Consider the following 21,591-nt stretch of genomic DNA (forward strand, 5'->3'; position numbering starts at 1 on the left):
CACCCATGCTGCCCCCCCCCCACACCCCCACCCTCTCCAGGTTTGTAGTTGGGGACAGTCTTCCCCTGAGCCAGGCTGTCCCTCCATAGACAGAAATGTGGCTCACTGCATGTGCCAGCCTGACAATAAACACACCATTCTCTGCATGTGCAGGAAATACAGAAAAATGCTAGCTGGTGTCTTATTAACAAATATTGAATGTATACAGCAAAAAATTCGATTTATTTTGCAGCAAGCGTTAGGATGTGTCTGGGCAAATTAGTGCTGGAACTGACTTTGTTCAACCCCTGTATTTATTTTTCTGTTCCTTGTTTTCTATTTTTTTTTTTTTTTGCCTATTCTGTTCCTTGTTTTCTAATTAGGCAGGCTTTCTTCTGCTTTGCAAGCACCCTCTCTGCCTAAATCATTGCAGGTCTGTCGCATCCTCAATACGACAGGCTTACACATTCATATTAATACCATGATAGGGAGGTATAATCCACCCTTTTGCATATAGGCTCCAAATTATTTCAAGAGTGATATTAAATGCCTTTATGACACAGTAATACATTTTCCTACTCTGACTTACAGAGGGCCTGCATGTGCTAAGGCCAATGATTTTTCCAAAGAAATTGTGAAGAGTAGATGGGTCTAAAGTGTGTTTGCATTGAAAGGCACCTCCTTCAGTGTATGGCACCAAGTAGTTTTTTTTTTCCCCCCCTCAAAGTGTTCTCTTTCAGCAGGTCTTTGCAAAAGAGGGTATTTGCTCACAGTTCCTCATGGAGAGCAATTCAAGAATTTAACCAATGGCCATGTCCTAAATCTTGTTTGAAATTCCACATTTTATTTGGATTTGCATTCTTTTGTAGGGATTAGAGCAATGGTTCTCAACCTTAGCTGTCCATTAGAATCATATGTGAAGCTTTAAAAAAATATTGATGCCCAGGCTCCTTCCCAGACCAATTAAATCAGAATATCAGAGGGTGGAGCCATGGCAGTGGCATTTCTAAAGTTCTCTAGATGATTCTAATGGGCAGCAGGCCATTGGTTTATAGGGTTATTATGATCAGAATACATCCAAAGAACTCTTGTTTATTTATTCAATAAATATTTGAATAACTACTATATATTAGGAAAAAGAGTATGTACCATAGGGGATTCAATGACATATAAAGAAATTTCTATGTTCTCAAAGTAGCTGGTAAGTTAATAGAGGCCATTCATTCCACACGTATTTTTTGAGTCCTATTATATGTTATAAGCATTGGGGAGTGAGTATGGAATAAGAAAGACAAAGCCGCTGCTGTCATTGAGCTTACATTCTAGCAAAATTTTTTCCTAAATAGGTACTGATTAATCATATAAAGAAATGAATACAGAGATAACATGATAGAGAGTGGCTGAAACAGGGGAAGAGTTTTGGGATGCTTCTCTGAGTGGCAGATTTGAATGATGTGAAGGACACAGTCAAGTGAAGGTCTGGAGGGAGCAAGTTTTGGATAGAAAGAACACCAGTGTGTCAAGGTCTTGAGGTGGGAGTGAGCAGATGCCAGGAGCAGAAAGAAGCCAAAGTCCTTAGAGGAGGTAGGTGGTCAGAGATGAGGTCAGCAAGGTGGACAGAGAACAAACATTCTGCATAAAAGCTAACCTTCACAGAGAGACAAAACCAGGCAAGCTTTGGAGAGGCAGATGAATGTTTCTGAGCATCTGGAGAGAAATGGCGTTGCTTTGGTATGGGCATTCAGTGTTCATAGGAAAAGTGGTTTTGAATTGTAGCTTGAGGGAGAATACCCGAGAACTAGAGGGGAAGGGCATTTTAAGTCATAGTATTTCTCTGCAAAAACATAGAAGACACAGCAATCTAGGCCATGAACAGAGAGCAGCACATTGTTCCACTTGACTGGAATGAGGAATACAGGAAGCAGTGTGGGAACTCAGAGGTTGGGATAATAAAGGACCATGTATGTAGAGAGCTTGGACTTCATCCTAAAGAATAGGAAAACCCACATTTCCTGTTTACTTGTTTCGCCTTATGTCTGGCCAATTCCTGCTTCACTCTCTGTATCCTAGAAACTCCAAACTACTTTCTACCACACTTCCCATACACACATACCTATACACCGTGCTGGTCCTAGCCTTTAGGTTTTACAGTTGTCTTTACTTGCGTTTGAAATATCTTTCCCATACTCTTGGGCTCTTCTCTGTCAATGAGTCAAACTCCTACTCAGGAGTTAGCCACAGTTCCTTCAGGAAGGTGTTTCTGACCCTCCTTGGTGACTCCACAGAACGAGAGGCATATTTCTTTGAGGGCACTTAGCATGTTGAGTGGATCATTCCTGAGTGCTAGGGACTAGCTCGCTATTGAGTGTTAGGTACTATGCTATGTGCTTGCATTATGGTTTAATTGGTAGATAGGCAATGAATACTGAACATAAATAAATTGGTATGTTGAAAGATGGTAAGTGGGGTAGGAAAAAGTAGTTTAGGATATGGAAGATTGGGAGTGGTGCAGGAGGGTAGTTACATTTATAGTAGAAAGTCAGAGTGGGCCTAATTGAGAAAGCAAAATTAGATCAGACTTTGACCACCTATCCCAATTGGCCTGAGACTGAGGAATTTCCTGGGATATGGGATTTTCAGTACTAAAACTGGGACAGTCATGGGAAAATTAGGATGGTTGGTCACTTTAGAACTGTATGTTAATATTTGTCTAATCTACTAGTTCTAAATTTGAGGACAGGAACTAGAGAGTCAGGGTAGCATGGTGGTGAGGATCATAGGCTTTGGAATCAGACTAGCTGGGTTCAAATCATAGCTCAACCATTTGTTAGCATTGTGACCTTGAACTAGTAAGATTTTTAATGAACCTCTGTCCCTTAATCTATGAAATTGAAGTAGCTGGCACAGAATAAGCACTCAATAAATGTTGCTGTTATCATTATTCATAGTGCCTAGCACAGCAGCTCCTGGATAGTTGTTTGCTGAAAGAACAAATGAATTAATGATAATGTACCATGTGCCAGGCACTAGGCTAAGCCCTGGATATACAAAAATGAATAAGGCATGATTTCTGCCTTCAAGAAAACATAATCTAGCAGGGAGACCTACATGAAACACCATATTTGATTTTAACAACTGCTGTCTTCTTCCACTATGGCAATCCTCATTCTACTTTCCTAGTGTACTTTTCTTTTACATGAAGCATATTCCCTTTTAATATTCTATAGAATATTCTTATATGTCACAGTTATTCTCATTGGAATGCAACTGCTTAAAAGCAAGGACCTTGGTTTTTTCACTGAGATATCCCAAGTGCCTGGAACTACCGACACCAAGAAGATGCTCAATAATGTTTGGTGTTTGAAGTTCCATCTGATGTGATAAGAGCTTTTAAAGAGGATGTGCAAAGTGTAGGTGACTCCTTTTAGAGTCAGGAAATGTTCCATAACCAATGTGGCATTTTAGGTTGATCTTGAAGGATATATAGTGTTTCTTTAGAAGTTTGGAAGGTATTTCAGGCTCAGAGCCCATCAAGAGGATCTCACAGGAGCAGGAGAACCAGGAGAATGCAGGGCCAGTGAAGGTGGAAAGAGGGATTGAGGGGTTAAAGTGAACCTGAGGTGGCTTAGCATGGGTGAGGTGAAAGAGACATTTCAGTGTGTCAGTGCTGATGGAAAATGGATCAAAGGATGAGGCAGTGTGTGGAGTGACAACATTGAGACCAGTGTGTAGTTACTTAAGAATCTGGATGGAGATGAGTTGGTAATTTGAGAGAGGCTGGTTTTAATTTTTAAAGAAATAAGATCACTTGAGCATTAGAAGGCTAAGGGGAAATAGCCAACAGAGGAGGCAAGAATAAACATGGAAGAGGGCCCAATTGATGCAATAAGGTTCTGGAAAAGACAGGAAGAGATGAAATTGAGAGGACAGAAAGAGGGAGGGTTTCCTCTGAAAAGAAAAGAAAAACTCAGTTTTCTTCAGAGACTAGAGATAAGCTTCTCACCACTTGTGTGGAACCCAATACTGATTCATTAAGTCATAGGAGGTACTGTCATAGATGCTGAGTCATTATTGGCAACTCAGTGAAATCCTGTTACCTCACTTTATGCTGGATAGCAGTTAAGAAAGGTGGCAACTGGGAGTCTTTCTTCAAGCGGAATGTTTAGAAAAAAACATAACCACTCAATTATTAGAAAACACAGGGTACTATAATGGAATTTTCTGGCTAACTCAGAATTCACCAAAAAAACCCTTTATGTTTCCACCATTGTTAAAAGTGATTGCATTTTTTTTCTTTAATGAGAATGACAACTGGAAAAAAATTCCATTTTTAAAAAAAATTTGAAATGCCTCAGAATTTTATCTCAAATTTTCATTTAATTATCCTGAGTTGCAGAGGTGGATGGTGTGAGGGATTAGTATTAGCAGGCATGGAATTTAGGATGTAGTCAGAGCAGCCATTTTTTTTTTCAAAAAAAAAAAAATTACTCAATTCCAGTTGTAGCAAAAGTACTTAATGAATTGAAGATCCTGGTTATTTGCTTTTACTTATTTTTGACTTTTGTATTACATCTGAAAATTAGCATCTAAGAATTAGGAAATGAAAGATTATGAGTAGCCTGTCTTTTGCAGATCAAACTTTTGCTTATAAATTTTGTATTGTGTGGGTAATCTTTATATTCTGCCATCAGCCAAAGAAGTGGGTTGTCTCTGAATATAACTATTATATTATCAGCCATAATAGTCTTTTCCTCAAGGGCAGTTTCTCAAACAAATGATTTCAAAATCAATAAACACCCTGTAGCCTCCTGTTTCAGAATTTACTTATTCATGAGATGCTTATCTCTCTGTAAATTCCCAGGAAGAATTCTTATTGCTTAATCCCACCATATTGGATTGAATGCTTATCAGTTCAAAATTAGTTCTTATTAAATTTTCTTGGCAACTTTGTAACCATCTCAGGGGGTTCTCCCCTGTGAGTTACTCTTACTTTTCAATCTTACATGAGTAGAAACCCATTTTAACATCCTAAAAATCATTAAACATTGGCTTGCCCATTTGCAATGTGCTCCATTTCAGTGTTAGTTGGGCAAAGGCTATATGCCCACAAAGAGGGCTTCCTAAAGAGACTATTTTGTACTGCTGCATGGTTTCATTATTAGACACTAACAGTCTCCATCACTGACAGGTAAAGACAAATTGATAGCTGAAGCACGGTAGAGGCTAGTGTAGGTACCTTCTCATTTTTCACCTTGAAGGCTGTTTCTGCCATCCTTTGGTTTGGTCCCAGGGTTATTAGTAGCTTCTCTCCCAATCTAGGTGTCTGTGGAATTACAGTAGCACGTACGTGGCTAGGTAAACGAAAGAGGAATGGTCTGTCTGCTCTGCCTGCCTGATTGTGAGAAAAGAAAAGATTGTGCTCAAGATGGCGAGAGCTTCCGATATAATGCTCTGCTGTGGGCTCATTTGAATAATCTCTCCACTCATTAAACACAGCTGCAAGGCAAGAGGCAGCAGAGTTCAAAAGGCAAGCCAAGGGAATATATTAGTAATAGAATTATAGTTTAAGCCTTTAGGCATGTTTCCCCAATATTTTTGTACTCCATTAATTACAACAAGAACACTTTTGTCACTTACTGAAAAAAAACGTTAGAGGAATATTTTGGCTAAGAAACATAAGTAAAATGTATATGTTTTATAAAAGTGTTAGGTACGCTGCAATTAAATTTTAGGACAAACTCTGGAAGTTATCCAACAAGTCATTTCCTCATTGTACAATTTAAATCCCTGGTGAACTGGGATTAGAAACCATCAGCATGATTTAGCTTCATGAGTCACTTTACCCTTGCCCCAGTACATGGGTATCCTCACACTGTCTTCTCACAGCTATGTGTGTGTGTGTGTGTGCGTGCGTGTGTGTGTGTGTCTGCATTTGCTTTGTTGGGTGATTTCTGGTCTAAATCCCAGAATGCCTCTTATACCCACTCAGAACGTCAAATTTATTATAGGATTAGAAAATATTTAATAGAAGAGAGAAAACAGTGGAAATAAAAGCAAAGGTTTCCTTTTGAAGACTTCAGAATTTTTCCTCTTTCAGTTTCAGGGTCACTTTGGGCTCTTCTGGAGTTGCAGGCTATAGGGTTATGTTTTTGCTCTCGATTAATCCCCACCCCTAATCTCATCCACCACACCATCTTGCCTGGATGACTCACCGACATGACATTTTAAGATATTGGGAATTTGATGTATTTAAATTCTGAATGGTTTAACTCTGAATTCAATTCTGTATCCTCCCTTGGGCTGTGGATTGGATTGTGTTGAGTTTTATTACCCCAGGGACTCATGTCCTCTTCCAATAGAGGAGCAAATGGCTTTCATTTTGTCACAGTTTCTGTAGGGATTTTAAGGATATATTGGCGTCCAGGGTGGGCAACTCCATCCTTCTCCTTTCCTCACACAGATGTCTAAATTGACAGAAAATGATGCAGATGTAGCACAGAGGTTGTAGGGACATTCCAGTCCTCTGTTTTCATTAGCATTTCCATATTAAAATCTTTCCAAGGCATGATGCAAAACTTAAAATACTTTGAAATCAAATTACTGAAGCGTTTTTCTTTTTAAGGCATCTGATTTCACCCAGCAGCGTATGGATAAAGAATTCCTTTCAGGTGAATTTTCCAGATAACTGAATTTAGCAAAGTTTAAGGAAGAGTAAACTGATAGTTTGTCACTTGATTTTGGATTTGCTCTCTCCTTCTATCTATTTGATTTTGTATGTGTTAAGTGATTGGCAAGCAGTGAGTGTGGTATGCTGAAAAGGGGGCCCTCAAAAGATTTCCACATCCTAATACCAAGAACCTGTGAATGTTACCTTAAGTGGGAAAAAAAGGGTCTTTGTGGATGTTATTAACAATCTTGAGATTGTTAAAAAGGGTCTTGGTAGATGTTATTAACAATCTTGAGATTAACAACAAAAGTGGAGATTATCCTGGGTTAGCTAGTTGGGCCCTAAATGCAATCACACATATACTTTACATGAAGAAGGCAGTGGAAGATTTGATACACACAGAGGAGAAGGTGATGTGGAGATGGAACGAAGTCAGACTTTGAGATACAGGCCTTGAAGATTGGAGCAACAAGCCAAAGAATGTCGGTAGCCATCAGAAGCTGGAAGAGGTAAAGTATGACTTTATCTGGAGAGACTGTGGCCCTTATGACACCTTGATTTTGGCCCAGTGATATGAATTTTGAACTTGTCTTCCAGAACTGCAAGGAATAAATTTCTGTTGTTTTAAGCCTCCCAGAACCTGGTAATTGATTACAGTGGCAGGAGGAAACTAATAGAGGAAGGCACTTTCACAACATTCAAACACTGGGGCCACCAGCCAGGCAAATGAACCTCCACAGCGTCTAATAGTTCCACGTTTGCAAATGATCTTCTAGACTAGTTGGGAATAGTATAGCTGCCTGTTTCAAATTCAGCATCCATAAGCACAAAATGTTTAGCAAAAGGAAAAGAAGCCTACTGATTTAAGGACTACAGACCAAAAGGAAAATAGAGATTTGGTACCCATGGGTTTATCCCTCCCTCTTACTTTCAGCCTAAAGTTACCAGTCCCTATAATCTGGATGTTCTTTCTCAGTAAGGAAGTAAATGACATTGGATCTGACACAAATAAGTCCTTGGCTAAGGATCTGGCTGCTGCTGTGTCCACATTTTCAGTTGCTTGCCACGTTATTGTAGGGGAAGCCATAAACTGTCACTTTGGGTCTCAGAATATCAGTTGGTCGAGCAAGAGGCACACCATAGCATTCCCACCCCTGACTGTGCCCTTGACTCTCATCTTTGGTTCTCCCCTCCTTTCCAAATAAAAGCAGCCCTGATTTTTATTTTTTATTTATTTTTAAAGATTTTATCCATTTATTCATGAGAGACAGAGAGACAGAGAGAGAGGCAGAGGAAGAAACAGGTTCCTAAGGAGCAGGGAGACCGATGCGGGACTCAATCCCAGGATCCCAGGACCACAACCCGAGCCGAAGGCAGACGTCCAACCATCCGAGCCACCCAGGCACCCGCAGCCCTGATTTTTAAAGGTCTTTTCAACCAAGTTAAATCAGAAGCACCTTCTCACTGGCCTATTTCTTCCTAAGACATCCTACTCTTGGCCCTACCAGCTCCATTTCAGTTAGGAAGACGAGTTCAGTAATAGAATACATCAAAACATCTCTTTACCTGGATTTATGAAACCAGAATAATATATATCTTCTAAACAAAAGAAAACACCCCGAAGTATCAGACTCTAAATATATCCATATGACTTTTATTTCTCTATGGAGAGGAAAAGGTGGGATCTTTTGCTGGACAGCCCCTATAGCAAGACAATGCCTATTTTCCATTTTATTCTCTTAGTTTAGAAATAATGAACAGAAATTTGAGAATGATTCCACATATCTCTAAACACCATTATTACATTGGTAGCAAGACTTCACTGATTTAGAATAGTGATGTGAGGGTGGAGGAAGACAGAGACAGCTGAAAATCTGGTTGTGGGAAATTTTTAAAGAAGAGCACTTTGGTGTCAACTAGAATGCATACTAGACAGTGAGATATAGATGTATGTTCATCAGTGGAATAAAGCAAGTTGAATTAATTTAAACATTCTTTTGCACTGGACCAAAGAAATAAAAGTCATTTAATAGGCAAGAATTTATTATGCCTCCTCAGTGGTCTAACTGAACATATCTGGAGGCGTGTTTATAAAGAAATCCTTCATTTCAAGAGCTTTTGGTTAGATGTAGCTACTGATTCTACACTAGGTTCCCTCCCCTGTGAAATCCCAAAAAGGTTTTCCAGGAATGTGTTATTTTGACCTTCATTAATTGATAAAGTAGATAGACACCATGTTTGAAAATTAAAATCTCTGTCCTCCCTTTCAGAACTGAGTTTATTGTAAGCATTGTTTCCACGGGCTGCCTGTTTATTCACCTTCTTTCCAGCTTCAACCCCATGTAATTTTTATTCTCCTCTCTTCCATCAAAATTGTTCTTGGAGAGAGGAATGGTGATATAGTTGCTAAACTCATTGGATTCTTTTAGTACTTATTTTACCAAGTTCTTGGAAGAAGGGTGATCTGGTCCCGGAAGTAGCCCCATAAAACATCTTGGCATCTGCCCTGAGAATTTCGCTGGACTGGAACGGTTATGGCCTGAAGCCTCTGTCACCCTGATCATTGATCCAAGCCATCACCCCCTGTTCCCCTTTCAGCAGCTCTTCTGGGCAGTCCCCATGCTGTTGAATGAGAGTAAAACAGAATAATCTAAGCTCTGCTCCCAAGGTAACCATCTAAGTTCTGACCCAGAGTCAACCTCTTGGGTCACCGGGGGAAGTCCACATGTCCTTCCAGACCAATTGCTAGAAGTATGAAATAATTATATTATTCCATTGAATCTAGGGCACATCCTCTCCCCTCTTCCTCCCACATTTTAACATCTTTTACAGTTCATGACATTTAGAATCACTGTTAGCCTGCATTTACGTTGACGCCTTCCCCAAAGTATTTGCATTTCCTTGGCCAGTCCCTTGGTCTACTATCAACTTGAAACCACATTACAGTAAATTCTCAGCTTGAGGTTTCTCTTGACCACACTGATGGTGTAAATTCAGGTCAAAATCTGTGCTTTGGCTCATATTTTCAGGGGATAGTTTTTAATTTCCTCCCCAACGAGTGCCAAGATTGAGGTACCCATTCTTCACTGTCCCTTTCTGTGTGGTGGCTTTATTTCTCATTTACTCTCTAGTCAGGGGTGTTTTTCTTTCTTAATAGTATGCAAAATTATAGTGCATGGTTTGTTCAGAGACAATAAGAGAACAAAAGGTTAGTGTTGTTTCTAGAAGCTCTTTTGTGGGTAGGCTGAATTTATCTCCCTCACAGAGACATTGCCCTCTCTCCACATGACCACACCTTTGTCTATAGCATACAGCCCTTACCTCCCTCCTCTAGTACCAACCCAGGTCTTCCCCTATGGTAGAACAAGCTTCACTCCACCTCCAAGTTTGCTTTTCATAATAACACTATCAGCATGGGATACAGTTCACTCATGACGAGGCCACCCAGGGGTGGGTTTGGTCTTTATTGAACTTTATTAAAATGTGAAGTTTAGTCTTTATTGAAATTAACCTTAACCCTACCTGGTCATGTTCCCATTGCATTCTCAACTTACTTCAGAATTTCTGGGCTGGCAAGAATGCAGAGCAGTTCACATTTCTACCATCCTCTTCCCCTTGTTTTATCTGTCTTTCCTTGTGCACTAGTATGCTTTACTCCTAAATTTGCTAATTAAATTCCTTTTATTTCAACTAGCTATCTTTGAAGCTTTTCTCTTCAGCTGTATGTAGAACATATAGGGTTCAACAGGTTGACCCTCTGAACTTCCTCTCTCACATAACTCATATCACAATGCTAACACTTCCTTTATCTTAGAATGCTCTCTTTTCTTGTCTTCTTTGACACCATGCTCTTGTGGTCTTTCTCCTACTGTTCTGCCCACTGCTTCCCCTTAAATGTTGGTGTTCCCAGGCTTCTTCCTTATGCCCTTTTCTGGTCTCACTCTGTATACCTTCTCCATGCCATCTTATCTATGCTCTCGTGGTTTCAATTTTAATTGCTACACTGGCCACTTCCCAACCCCTATATCTGGTCCAGTCCCTTTGCTGAGCTCTAGACCCATCTATCCACTTGCCCTCAGACATCATCCACAGGCACCTGAGACCCACTAAGTCTAGAAAGGCAGCATCTTTTCCACAAATGTGTGCCTCTCCTACATTTTTAATCTTGGTCAATGGCATCCTCATTCAGCCCTTAGCCCAGCCTCCAAAACTGGACATAATCCTTACTGTATGACTTACTAGGTTTATAGGCTAATTACTTCTTTGTCTCTCTAAATCTTGTTTCCCTCATTTCCAAAACAGGAATAATAGTGCCTATTTCATAGACTTGGGAGGACATTATAAATTATTTGTAGCACTTTGTGCAGTGATCTATTATAAATGCTCTATTAATGTTATTTTTTAATTATACTTGATTCCTTCCTTTCAGACCACCCCTGTTCAGTTGATCACCAAATATTCCAGCATCCACCTCCTAATCCATCTGTCATGTCATGTGTCATTTGCCTACTTCTCATATCCGCATTGCTAGGATTTTAGTTCAAGCCGCTAGTGTCCCTTAGGCTGATTATTTCAGCTGATTTCTTGGCTTCCCATCTTGCCAGCTGCTCATCCATTTTCCACCATCCACCCAGAATAGTCTTCCTAAACCATACACCTGATTGTATAACACTGCTGCCTAGAAACATTTCAACTTTCCATTGTCCTAATGATGTCCAAATGTCTTTATAGGGTCTCCATGGTCAGGCATCTGCCAGTCTCTCCTGCCTTATTACCCCATGCCCAGTCATTTTGTACAAAAACAGTGATAGGCATATGCCAATCTCTTTCTCTGCATGTGAACTTCACACTTGCAATTTTTCTTTAAGTCTCTTAGTTTTTCCTCTTTTCTTGGTTAACTTCTATTCATCTTTCAGATTCTGGTTCCCTAGTCTGGGTTACTTGTACCTCCTTAAGCACTTCTCTAGCATTCAGATCATACTTACCACTTCACACTGCTGAAATAGCCCATTTACCTTCTCTTAGGGTTACCAGATTTAACAGATAGAAATACAGAACACTTAGTTAAATTTGAATTTCAGATAAACAGTGAATAATTTTTAAGCATAAATATGTCCATGCAAGCCTTTCTTCTACTAGACTGCTCTCACTTGAGGGCAGGGACCATCATTGCTTCCCAAACCTAGGGTTTTGCTTAACCCACTGCACACACTTTATTCATTGTTGACTAAATGAGTAAACTCCTTAATGAAGTCCAAATATATATTCATTATTTGTATGTTCTGTGCTGTCATGTTCCAGATCTTTTGTTTTGATGCTGTGCTAATCATGAGACATGTTCTTCTAGTCAGCGTGCTCTAAAGCAAGCAGAGAACTTAGAAATTGAACACCCTTACCACAATTTGCCTTTACATAAGTGATTTGAAATGCTCATGTGTAGAATCTTCACTGTGTCAGAATGAAGTTGAAATTTCAACCACAGTTTTCAATAAAAAGAAGCAAAAACGTAACTTTCACAACTCAACTGCCTCTTCCTTTTCGATCAGTTTGAAGGGCTTTTGTTCTTTCTAATACAAGTGTTTTCTGTTCATGCATAGCAAAGATATAATCTAATCTCCAAGGTTTATTTGCCAAAAGAATCACTAGATGTGAAAAGGAGCAAAGTTTTGAATTTTTATTAATTTGGAATTCAAGCTCACCTGAGAATTAATGTGCAGATCTCTCATAGGAACCTTTTCAAAATAAAAGTGTAACTAAGGGAAAGTTCATAGATATTTTCCAACCTGTGAACTTACAAAGTTTAGTTAGCCAAATGAAGGGGTTTCATTGTGCAGACTGTGAATGGAATAGAAGCAAACCAGTTTCAAGGTAAAGTCTTCATGCTCTGAATCACCGAATGCCTTTCTTCTAGAGAACAACAGAAGCCCTCAGCTATTTTATAAAATTTGAGAAAATACCATGAAGTCTGAGATTGGCTCCATTCTCTGCTGTGATTGGCCAACTCCTTTCTCCTTTAATTGCGCTTGTTCTGTGATCTAGTTTAGCAAACAAAATGCTGGACTGCTTTCAAAGTACGGACAAAACACCTTACTATATTTTCCAGTATACTATTCTCAAGGTGAGTAGCCATAGGATCTCACTCTAGTTGTGTAGGAGAGATAAAACAAAACCTCCCACACTCATTAAACTGATCTTTTACTGTTTTTGGTGAACAATAATATCAACAGCTTTTAGTCATTTTGGTGGCTGTATGATTTATACAAGTCTGAGACCAAAAAAAAAAAAAAAAAAACTACAAGAAAAGGGCATACACCGACTATGTTTCCTAGGGGATTAAACACATTAAAATCAAGAGGCACTCTCCTTGTAGAATTTAATTGAACTATTTTTCAATGGCTGGTATTTAGTTTGCTTTATTTATATTTAATGTAGCTGTAAGTAGGAAGACTGTGAATTGGGTCTCTGGGCTAATCGTGCTGACCTGTTCAGGGATGAAACTCAGGGGCTTCACATAGCAGAGTTCTGCGGTCAGGTCAGTGCTGGGTTATTGAGTTTCTAAGGTTGAGGATGGGCTGTGTCAGTTTATGCTTTTCCAGATAAGGAAAAGAAAATTGCACCTGGAGGCAACAAGAAGAGTCAAGAGTAATTGGCAGTGAGTGAGCAAAATGAAATCCTGTGGAGGTCAAGTTTGTTTTCGCCAGGAGGTGTCACTATTATCCACACACATTACTGGACGTGGAGGAAAGCTTCCAGGCAGTGGCTGGCATCACGTGACAGTAACAGGAAATAATTGTTCTGAATCTCTCCCGTCTCCCTTCCTCCGTCCTTCCCTCCCTCTGCTTCTTCATTCTTTCCTTTGATGCCACAATTCAGGTCCTCCATATGACTTGTAATGGGTGTGCTAACATGCTTTTATTAACATCAGGAGGAAAAATTCAGCGGTGGGGGAAGAATGGAGAGGAATTCATGAAGTTCAGGGGTCACCAACTCAGACGGATTGTAGGCTCTTTCCCCTTTTCGTCATGACGTGATAGCCTAAACTAATGAAAATTTAATACCTTAAGGTTGTGAGAACTGACCCCTTCGCATCTTTCTATTCCTGTACAACTCAATAACATTCCTCAAGTTTATCCATAATAAGTAGTATGGACAGTCTTCTGAGTTCATGCCCTCTGCTGTTGTTTAGGTTTTTTAAAACACTGTTGGAAACTTCTGAGTTGTTTTTATTTTTGCTCAGGCTCCAAAGTCGGAGAGTTTGGGTTGACTGGCTCTATGTAATCCAGCTATATCATCTTGCTTGGCAGGTTATTTACTCTGCCAAAATCTCAACTTCCTCCCATGGACGGACGATGAGAATGATAACACTACCTACTGTCACAGGAATGCGGGGAGGATTAGGTGCGACTAAATGAGATAACATACACAAAGCACCTACATGATGCATGGCCCAGAGAGGTGCTTAGAGTTAACTTCACTGTTGCCTATTCATGTTGACACCTGGGCAGTAGGGAGGCTCTGAGAGGGCTTGAGACTCGTACTGTCCTTCAAGCTTTCATAACTTGTCTGTCACCAGTCCCTATGGGATCTGAAAAAGACTTTATGCTTTTATTTTCTTCAAAATCTCGTATCTGGCACTGCTCTCCATTTGAGTTGATATTTTACAAAATGTATTGATGATACTTCCTGAGACATCATTATTCCTTTTTGGAAGATGATGCCGTCAATTGTTTTTTCTCTCTCTTCTCTGCAAGTCCAATTGCTTCCCTTCCTTTGAGCTTCAGATCAACTTCTAGCTTTCATGTGCAGCCCCTCCTCATCTTTCTTCGGCTAAATTTCTATAGCACTCAGAGTCCATATTCCACAACCTAGATTACTATCATTACTGCTTTTCCTTTTTTCTCTAGTAGTGTTAGCTGTGCAAACTCTACTTCCTCAAATAACTTTTCTGTTTCTTAGGGGTCAGAAAGACATATGTGTCTTCCTTTTATTCTCTGTTAGCACCCAGCTCAGTTTTAAATGTACAGGTGGGATTGAATACAATTTTGGGTCACTGGTTGACTTACTGAGAGTTCAGAATGTTAGGGAAACATGTTGAAACAAACACAAGTAAGCACAGGAGGCAGGACTGTTTAAATTTTCCTCTGACTTAAACCCCTTTCTCTCTTGTTTTTAAATCCATATAGGATATACTAGACACAACAAAACAAACAGTTCCATCTACTAGTTTTAGTTCTGGCTCCACTGGAAGAAATAATGAGAATACTTCGGAAACATTTTCCCTCAGGAAGCATAAATCCCATGAAAATCTCAAGAATATTATACCATGACTTTAGACTTCTTGGCATAACAAGAAGAGGGACAATCTATTGTAATTTTACAGCCTTTCCCCTAACTATAAAAATATATGCTAATTGCAGAGAATTTTGAAAAATATGAAAAACTCTAAAAAAGAAAATTAAGATTTCTCCTAATCCCGCTACTTAGAGATAAACACTGTTTAACATGTTCATTTATTTATGATTCACTCTTTCCTATCAATGTATATATGTGAGCGTATTTAGACATATAAACATAGGTACCCTTTTTTTGTTCCTGCAGGGCGGTGTAATGTTTAGGGGTAGGCCTTCTGCAGTTAGACTGCCTGAATGTAATTTACTAGTTCTTGGGTAAATTTAGCAATTTTCTTCTTTCCCAAGCCTCAGTTTTCTCACCTGTAAAATGGGCATAATAATAACACCAGCCTCTAGGACACTGAAAGGACTAAAAGAGATAAAGTATGTAAAGTCCTCACTATGGCTCCTGGCACCAATACTTTAACTTGCATTAATAAATATAGGTTATTTTTGTTACACCATTTTGTTATACAGTTTCTGTCATCTTAGATTTTCTTCCTTTGTGTCTCTCTTGTGATTTGGAAGTTGCATATTCTGTTTTTATTTCTAGTGGCTATTTTTGAGTTTTATTTTAAAACTTTGCTCAGTACATATTTCTCTAAATATTAAAGTCAAGAATGAAATGATATTTTTTGACCTTCCCTCATCATGAAAGAAAAGACCACTGAATATTTGGGGTCCCCCAGGACATCCAATTTGTTACATGGATGTGTTTCCTCACTTTTCATAGACTATTAACCCCATTGCAAAATGAGGACACTAAGGCTTAGGGAGGTTAAGTCAGTTTCCCATGGTTACATAGTTTTAAGGTATAGAGCTAGGGGTCAAACCCAGTTCTTTCTGACTCCAAACTTTTTAATCCCTGGCTTATGTCCTCATTATCAAGTGGTCGCTGAGTTTCTGTTTGAACACCATTAGGAACAAAGGATTCATCACTTTCTGAATCAACCTAATCTATCTTGAGCAGATTATAAATTTTCCTTATATCCAACTGGAATTTTGTCCTTCCAGCTGCCTCTCCTGGCATCTACTCCCCATTTCCTATAACACGAATATGTTCTGAATTGTCAACCAAACATTTCTTGATTCTTATGTGCTTGGATTCAAAGCAAGTACTATGGGAGTTTAAGACATGATTTTTGCCCTTAAGTAGACTTGTGGTGAAGTGAGACCAAAATATATAAAGTAATTACAGAACAAAATGAAACTGTAAAGAATTAGGGTAAAAATATGTTGAACAAATTATCAGCTTATGAAAGTTCAACAAAAGGAGAAGAGAGCGTGGGGGGTATAATTTCCATTGAAAGTTTATCTTTACCTCACCTCTTACTCTATCTGAAATGATATAATTATAATCAAGAATTGGGGATCCGAAGTGCATTATTAGAACTAAATGGTAATGCAATAGCAAAAGAAACTTCTGCAGGGGTCCTTGGATGTTTGATGTAAATGTAAAACAGATTCCACTAAAATAATAAATGTCAAATATAAAATCCATTGTTTCCAATTACTGCCACTTCACAGACTTTAACTACCTAATTTAGCCAAAGCATGAGGGGAAAATATTTTGCACTTGAAAATGTAAATTAAAACATTTTCCAATGCAGCAACAATGCTGTATTATTGAGCTTGGCAGACCCCTGCTCCATCTCCTATGGTCCATTACCCTGGCCTAGCGCCTTGGAGCTTATCTGGGCTGCAAGACATTCTTTGCTTCAGACTCTGCCTCTTGATAAGGGTTATCACTTTGCTAGATGTAGAGAGCTCATATGTGCCAACTTAGGGCTTTCACCAGAAATTCATGGCAAGGGAAGGGGTATGCTGATGGAGTTGTTCCAGAGCCTCGTTCTTTTCTCTTTTACTGAAAAAAATTGGGATACGTCATTTCCATCAAGCCTTTACTTTCTTAGCAGTAAAGACACAATGCTTCTGCTTATTCAGGATCCTTCTTGTACCAAATTTTACATTCTTTATGTTGCTTAGCTCAGAGAACAGGCCGTTGACCCATCCTTCAGGGAGTTTATTTTAAGGAAATTGGAGCAGGATCAGCTTGAAGACAGATTATGCTCTGTGTATCTCTCTCATGGGCTAGGGTGTCTTTGTGATTCATGGCTTCTCCCTGCACAGGTCCTCAGTATTGACCAGCTTCCTATGTTTCCTCATAGGCACTGCTTTCTCATAATGGACTTCACCTGGCTTGGACTTGCCTTGGTCTTGGAGTCTACCTGACAATGCTAGCTGTCACTTAAGTGGTGCTAACTATATGTTAGCCATCATTCCACGTGCTTTCCATATTCATTTACTCTTTGAATTTTTACACTAAGCCCATGGTGCAGGTTCTATTATCATCTACATTTTACAGATGAAGACACTGAGAGGCCCAGAGATAAAGTACATTGCCCAAGATCACACAGAACTGACAGAACTGGTACACGGATCCAGGCTGACTATCTGCACAGTCTTTATTCCCTACTATAATCTGCCTCCTAATGGTATACTTTGAGTTTTAAATCCCATCTGGCTTGGCTCCATTCTCCCAATATTTCTAAATACATTTTCTGCTATAGACTGAATGTTCATGTCCCCCCAAACTCATATTCTGGAATCTTACTCCCCAACCCCCACGGTGATGGTATTAGGAGGTGGGGCCTTTGAGAGGTGATTAGGTCATGAAGGCAGAGGCCTCATGATGGGATTAGCACCCTTATTAGACACCCCAAAGAAAGTTTTTCCCTCCCACCATGTGAGGTTACAAGGAAAAGATGGTTGCCAATGAGGAAGTGGGCTCTCCCCAGACACTGAACAGTGCCACGATCTTGGACTTTCCAGTCTCTGGAACTGTGAGAAATAAATGTTTGTTTTCTAATAGCCACTCAGTCTATGATATTTTGTTATAGCAGTCTGAACAGACTAAGACAAATTCCTAAGGGAAAGAAACTAATTGGTCCAATTCTTCATTCTGTGCCTAGCTGCATTATAATTTTCTGTCTCTGGTCCAGTGAACTATACATCTAAGTACGGGTAAGGGGATCATGTGGCTTGCAATGTGGCCACATTGGGTCTCCTTGTCAAAGGGGTTCTAGAGAGGGCATCACTGCCCAGATAAAGTGTGGAGAGGTAGATCTTGTTAACTAAACTTTTTTTTTTAGTGGGTTAAAACAACAATAATTTATTTGCTCACAGTTGTGTCCATAAGCAATTTGGGCTGGACTCTGTTGGGCAGTTCTGCAAATCTCACAAGGATTCTTTAAATACTTGCAGTCATCTAATGGCCAACTAGGGCTGATCTAAGATGGTCTCACTCACATATCTGGCAGTTGGTGTGACTGTCATCTGGAGTGACATCTCAGGTTTCCTTCATGTCGTCTCTCATTCTCTAGCAGGATAGATGACTTCTTTATACAATGTTGTTAACTAAACTTTTATAACCATTAACACTATTTTTGGCATGTAGGATTAAAATATTTACATGTATCCATAGGCTTGCTTTTTATTGTCACTGAGTCTGTTAGCTTGGATATCTATCTGTCCAAACTTTGAAGTGTTCATCCATATTATTGTTATCTGGTTGAGATGAAGGCATATTGCTGCATGCCAGAAAGCATGCTACCTGCTGGTTTAATTTGTCCCCTGAGGAGCCCACTGCATTAGCACATCAAACATTACCTGCTCATAGGTGATGTGTAGGGTACAGAACAAAAAGAAGAGAGTGTCTCTTCCATAAGGAATTTATAATCTTGAGGAGAAAAGTCTCATGCACTGGCACATAGAACAAAACAAAGCCCTGTTGATGAAAGGAAAATTCTACCAGTATTTACAAGTACCATGCTGGGTGTTTCCACAAATGGCACCTCACTTGGTCTTCACAATCACTCTGTGAGATATGTGATTTATGCCCATTTTTCAGATACAGAAACCATGAAAAGAAGATGTCAATTTCCCCAAGACACAGATGACATGCAATAGGCACAGTCTTCAATTGCAGATTGGCCTGACTTGTCACGGATGATGTCATGCCTGCCTTTTGAACACTCAAATTTTTTTGTTCCAAGTAGCCCACTCCAAACCAGAATGAGTTACATGAGTTTTCTATTTATGTAACTGCCTCTGAGAGCCTCCCAAAGATGGAACTGGTTGAGCAAAGTTTATTTCTGAGGACAATGAAAAGCAGAGATTTTGCTATGACAAAATTCTAAAAACCTTTGCCTTGGGTCTTGCTTTACTTCATGGACAAAAACAGCAGGACTGGGCTGGAGTTTATTTCTCCCAGGTGGAGCCCAGGGGAGTGCTGAGGTGAGGTCTAGCTAGATACAGAATCTGCAGGAGAATGAATCTTGAGCTGAGCCCAGCTTGCTCTGCATCTCTTTAGCTTAGGTGCTAAACATGAACCTGGGTAAGTCTTGGGTTTGTGTGATCCCTTCTCTGGTATTTTGCCTAGTGATTGAGAGCTTGGACTTTGGTGACAGACAGACCCAGGTGTGGTCTTGGCTCTGGCATTTATCATCTGTGTGAGATGAGGCAAATTATGTGATATCCAGAAGCCTCATGTGCCTAACATGTGCTTGCTAGATGGGATCTATTATCATTAATTTTCTCTCTCTTATCATTCAGGCCTAGTCTCTAGGGAAAGCATTTTTTTTTTTTTTTTTGTGGAACATCTGTAAAACTTTATTGAGAGAATTTCAACAGTGAAGTACCCCACATAAGAGTAGTTTGCATGTTTCAGCTTGTCCTTGTTTAAATCTGGGGTAGTCCTTCACCTGCTTCTGGCATTTTAATGGGCTCTAAAAAGGGTAGACTTGGCGCCTTGACATTAGGGTCATCTTCAGTTATACACCCAGCCTTTGCCTGAGGCAGCTTCTGGAGATCAGCTTCCAGGTCCCGTCCTTGAGCCACAGGTCCTCCTTCAACTTCCTTCCCTTGATCAGGTAGAATATCTTGACTCTCAGGTGGTGCCTCCTTTTGTTTCAGTTGCTCATCACTGGGTTGCTGCTCACCCATGTGCTGGTTAGACCGTGGATCATCTTTTCTTTGTTTGGATCTGGATCTGGATCTGACTCGGCCACTCATAGTTCACCCAGTTGAATTCAGCTAGCGAGAAAGCTCACGGCAGAGAGAACACGCCGGGAAAGCATTTTTTAAAGTATTTTGTAATACTAGGCTTCTTTGGGCTAATTTTTTCTTTTTTTCTCTCTTTCCCTCTTTGAAAAATAAGATTTACTTCTCTTTGGAAATTTGGCTGAGGGCACCTGTGTGGCTCAGTTGGTTGAGCGACTACCTTTGGCTCAGATCATGATCCCGGAGCCCCAGGATCAAGTCTCACATTGGGCTCCCTGCTCAGTGGGGAGTCTGCTTCTCCCTCTGATTCCTCTCCCCTCTCATGCTCTCTCCCACTCTCTCTCAAATAAATAAATAAAATCTTAAAAAAAAAAGAAATTTGGCTGATACGATCTCCTGATGGGAGAGAAACTTGTCCTTACCAGCCAGGTGATAAAATGACACATGAAAACAATGATATCAAGTGTTGCCAGGGGATTAGCATTAGTTGATTATATATGCCCCCTCACGCTCCTATGCAAGCATACAATGAGTAGTGAGTGGGCCTCTTATTCTCTTTCCAAGGAAACTCTGCTTATCCCATTCTGCTTCTAAGAAATTTTTTTCCCCCTCATCTTAATCATGTGGTTTGGATGGAGATGGACATATTCTTATGGATCCCATCAACTTGGCCTTCATTCTGATTTAGGATAGACATGTGATCTGTGCTAGGCCAATGGGAGCACTTTCCAGCTTTTAGAAGTTGGGATGGGAGAAAGTGTGGTGTAATGCCTGATCACGTTGGTGGCCATGTTTTCTGTTTTGTGGAAGAAGCCTGTCTGAGAGAATGAAATATATGTGCAGAAAGCAGCAGAGGTGAGAGATAAAGAAAAAGTGTTTTGGCATCTTTTGGGGCCCCGGTTCTATTGTCCTTGAAGCCACGTGCTCCCAGACCTTCTTGTGGGAACATAGGTTAAAAGGTTACATTCTATTTAAAGCTAGCTGAGATTGAGGTTCTGTCACTTGCAACCTGTATTGTTATCGATTGCTGAATAATAAATTACCACAAAAATTGGTGGCTTAAGACAACAACGCACGTTAATTATCTTATTACCCCGTTTCTGAGGGTCAGGAATCCAGGAGCAGCTTTGCTAGGTAGTCTTGACTTGGGATTTATTTGTTCATTCAGATGTTGGTTGGAGCAGCAGTTGCCTGAAGGCTGACTAGAGCTGGAGGATCTGTTTCCATGTTGGCTCATTCACATAGTGGTACACTGGAACTGGCTCTTGATGGCCCGTTTCACTTCCTCTTCACAAGGACCTCTCCCCAGGGCTGCTCATGCCCTTATGACATGGCAGATGGCTTCCCCTAGAAAAAGTAATCCAGGAGGCCAAGGCGGAAGAGGAAAATGTCTGTTACAACCCAGCTTTGGAAGTCACTCGTTGTCACTTCTGCAGTATTCTATTGTTCCTCTAGGTCAGCCCTGAATCAGTGGGGGGGGGGGGGGGGGGGGGG

General features: G+C 40.0%; 1 protein-coding gene across 1 annotated transcript; it reads right to left on the reverse strand.

Annotated features, from left to right (window-relative positions):
- Positions 1–19,776: 19,776 nt before the first annotated feature.
- Positions 19,777–20,109, reverse strand: LOC123324831 (P antigen family member 3-like). Its single transcript, XM_044914746.1, has one exon. The coding sequence runs from the start codon at positions 20,107–20,109 to the stop codon at positions 19,777–19,779; it is 333 nt and encodes a 110-aa protein (XP_044770681.1).
- Between the last annotated feature and the right edge of the window lie 1,482 nt (positions 20,110–21,591).

Source organism: Neomonachus schauinslandi, chromosome 5 (assembly GCF_002201575.2).
Source record: "Neomonachus schauinslandi chromosome 5, ASM220157v2, whole genome shotgun sequence".
Classification (NCBI taxonomy): domain Eukaryota; kingdom Metazoa; phylum Chordata; class Mammalia; order Carnivora; family Phocidae; genus Neomonachus; species Neomonachus schauinslandi.

What these genes read in the sequence shown, in the direction of transcription:
- LOC123324831 (XM_044914746.1), bottom strand. Translation starts at nt 20,109, where the DNA reads ATGAGTGGCCGAGTCAGATCCAGATCCAGATCCAAACAAAGAAAAGAT.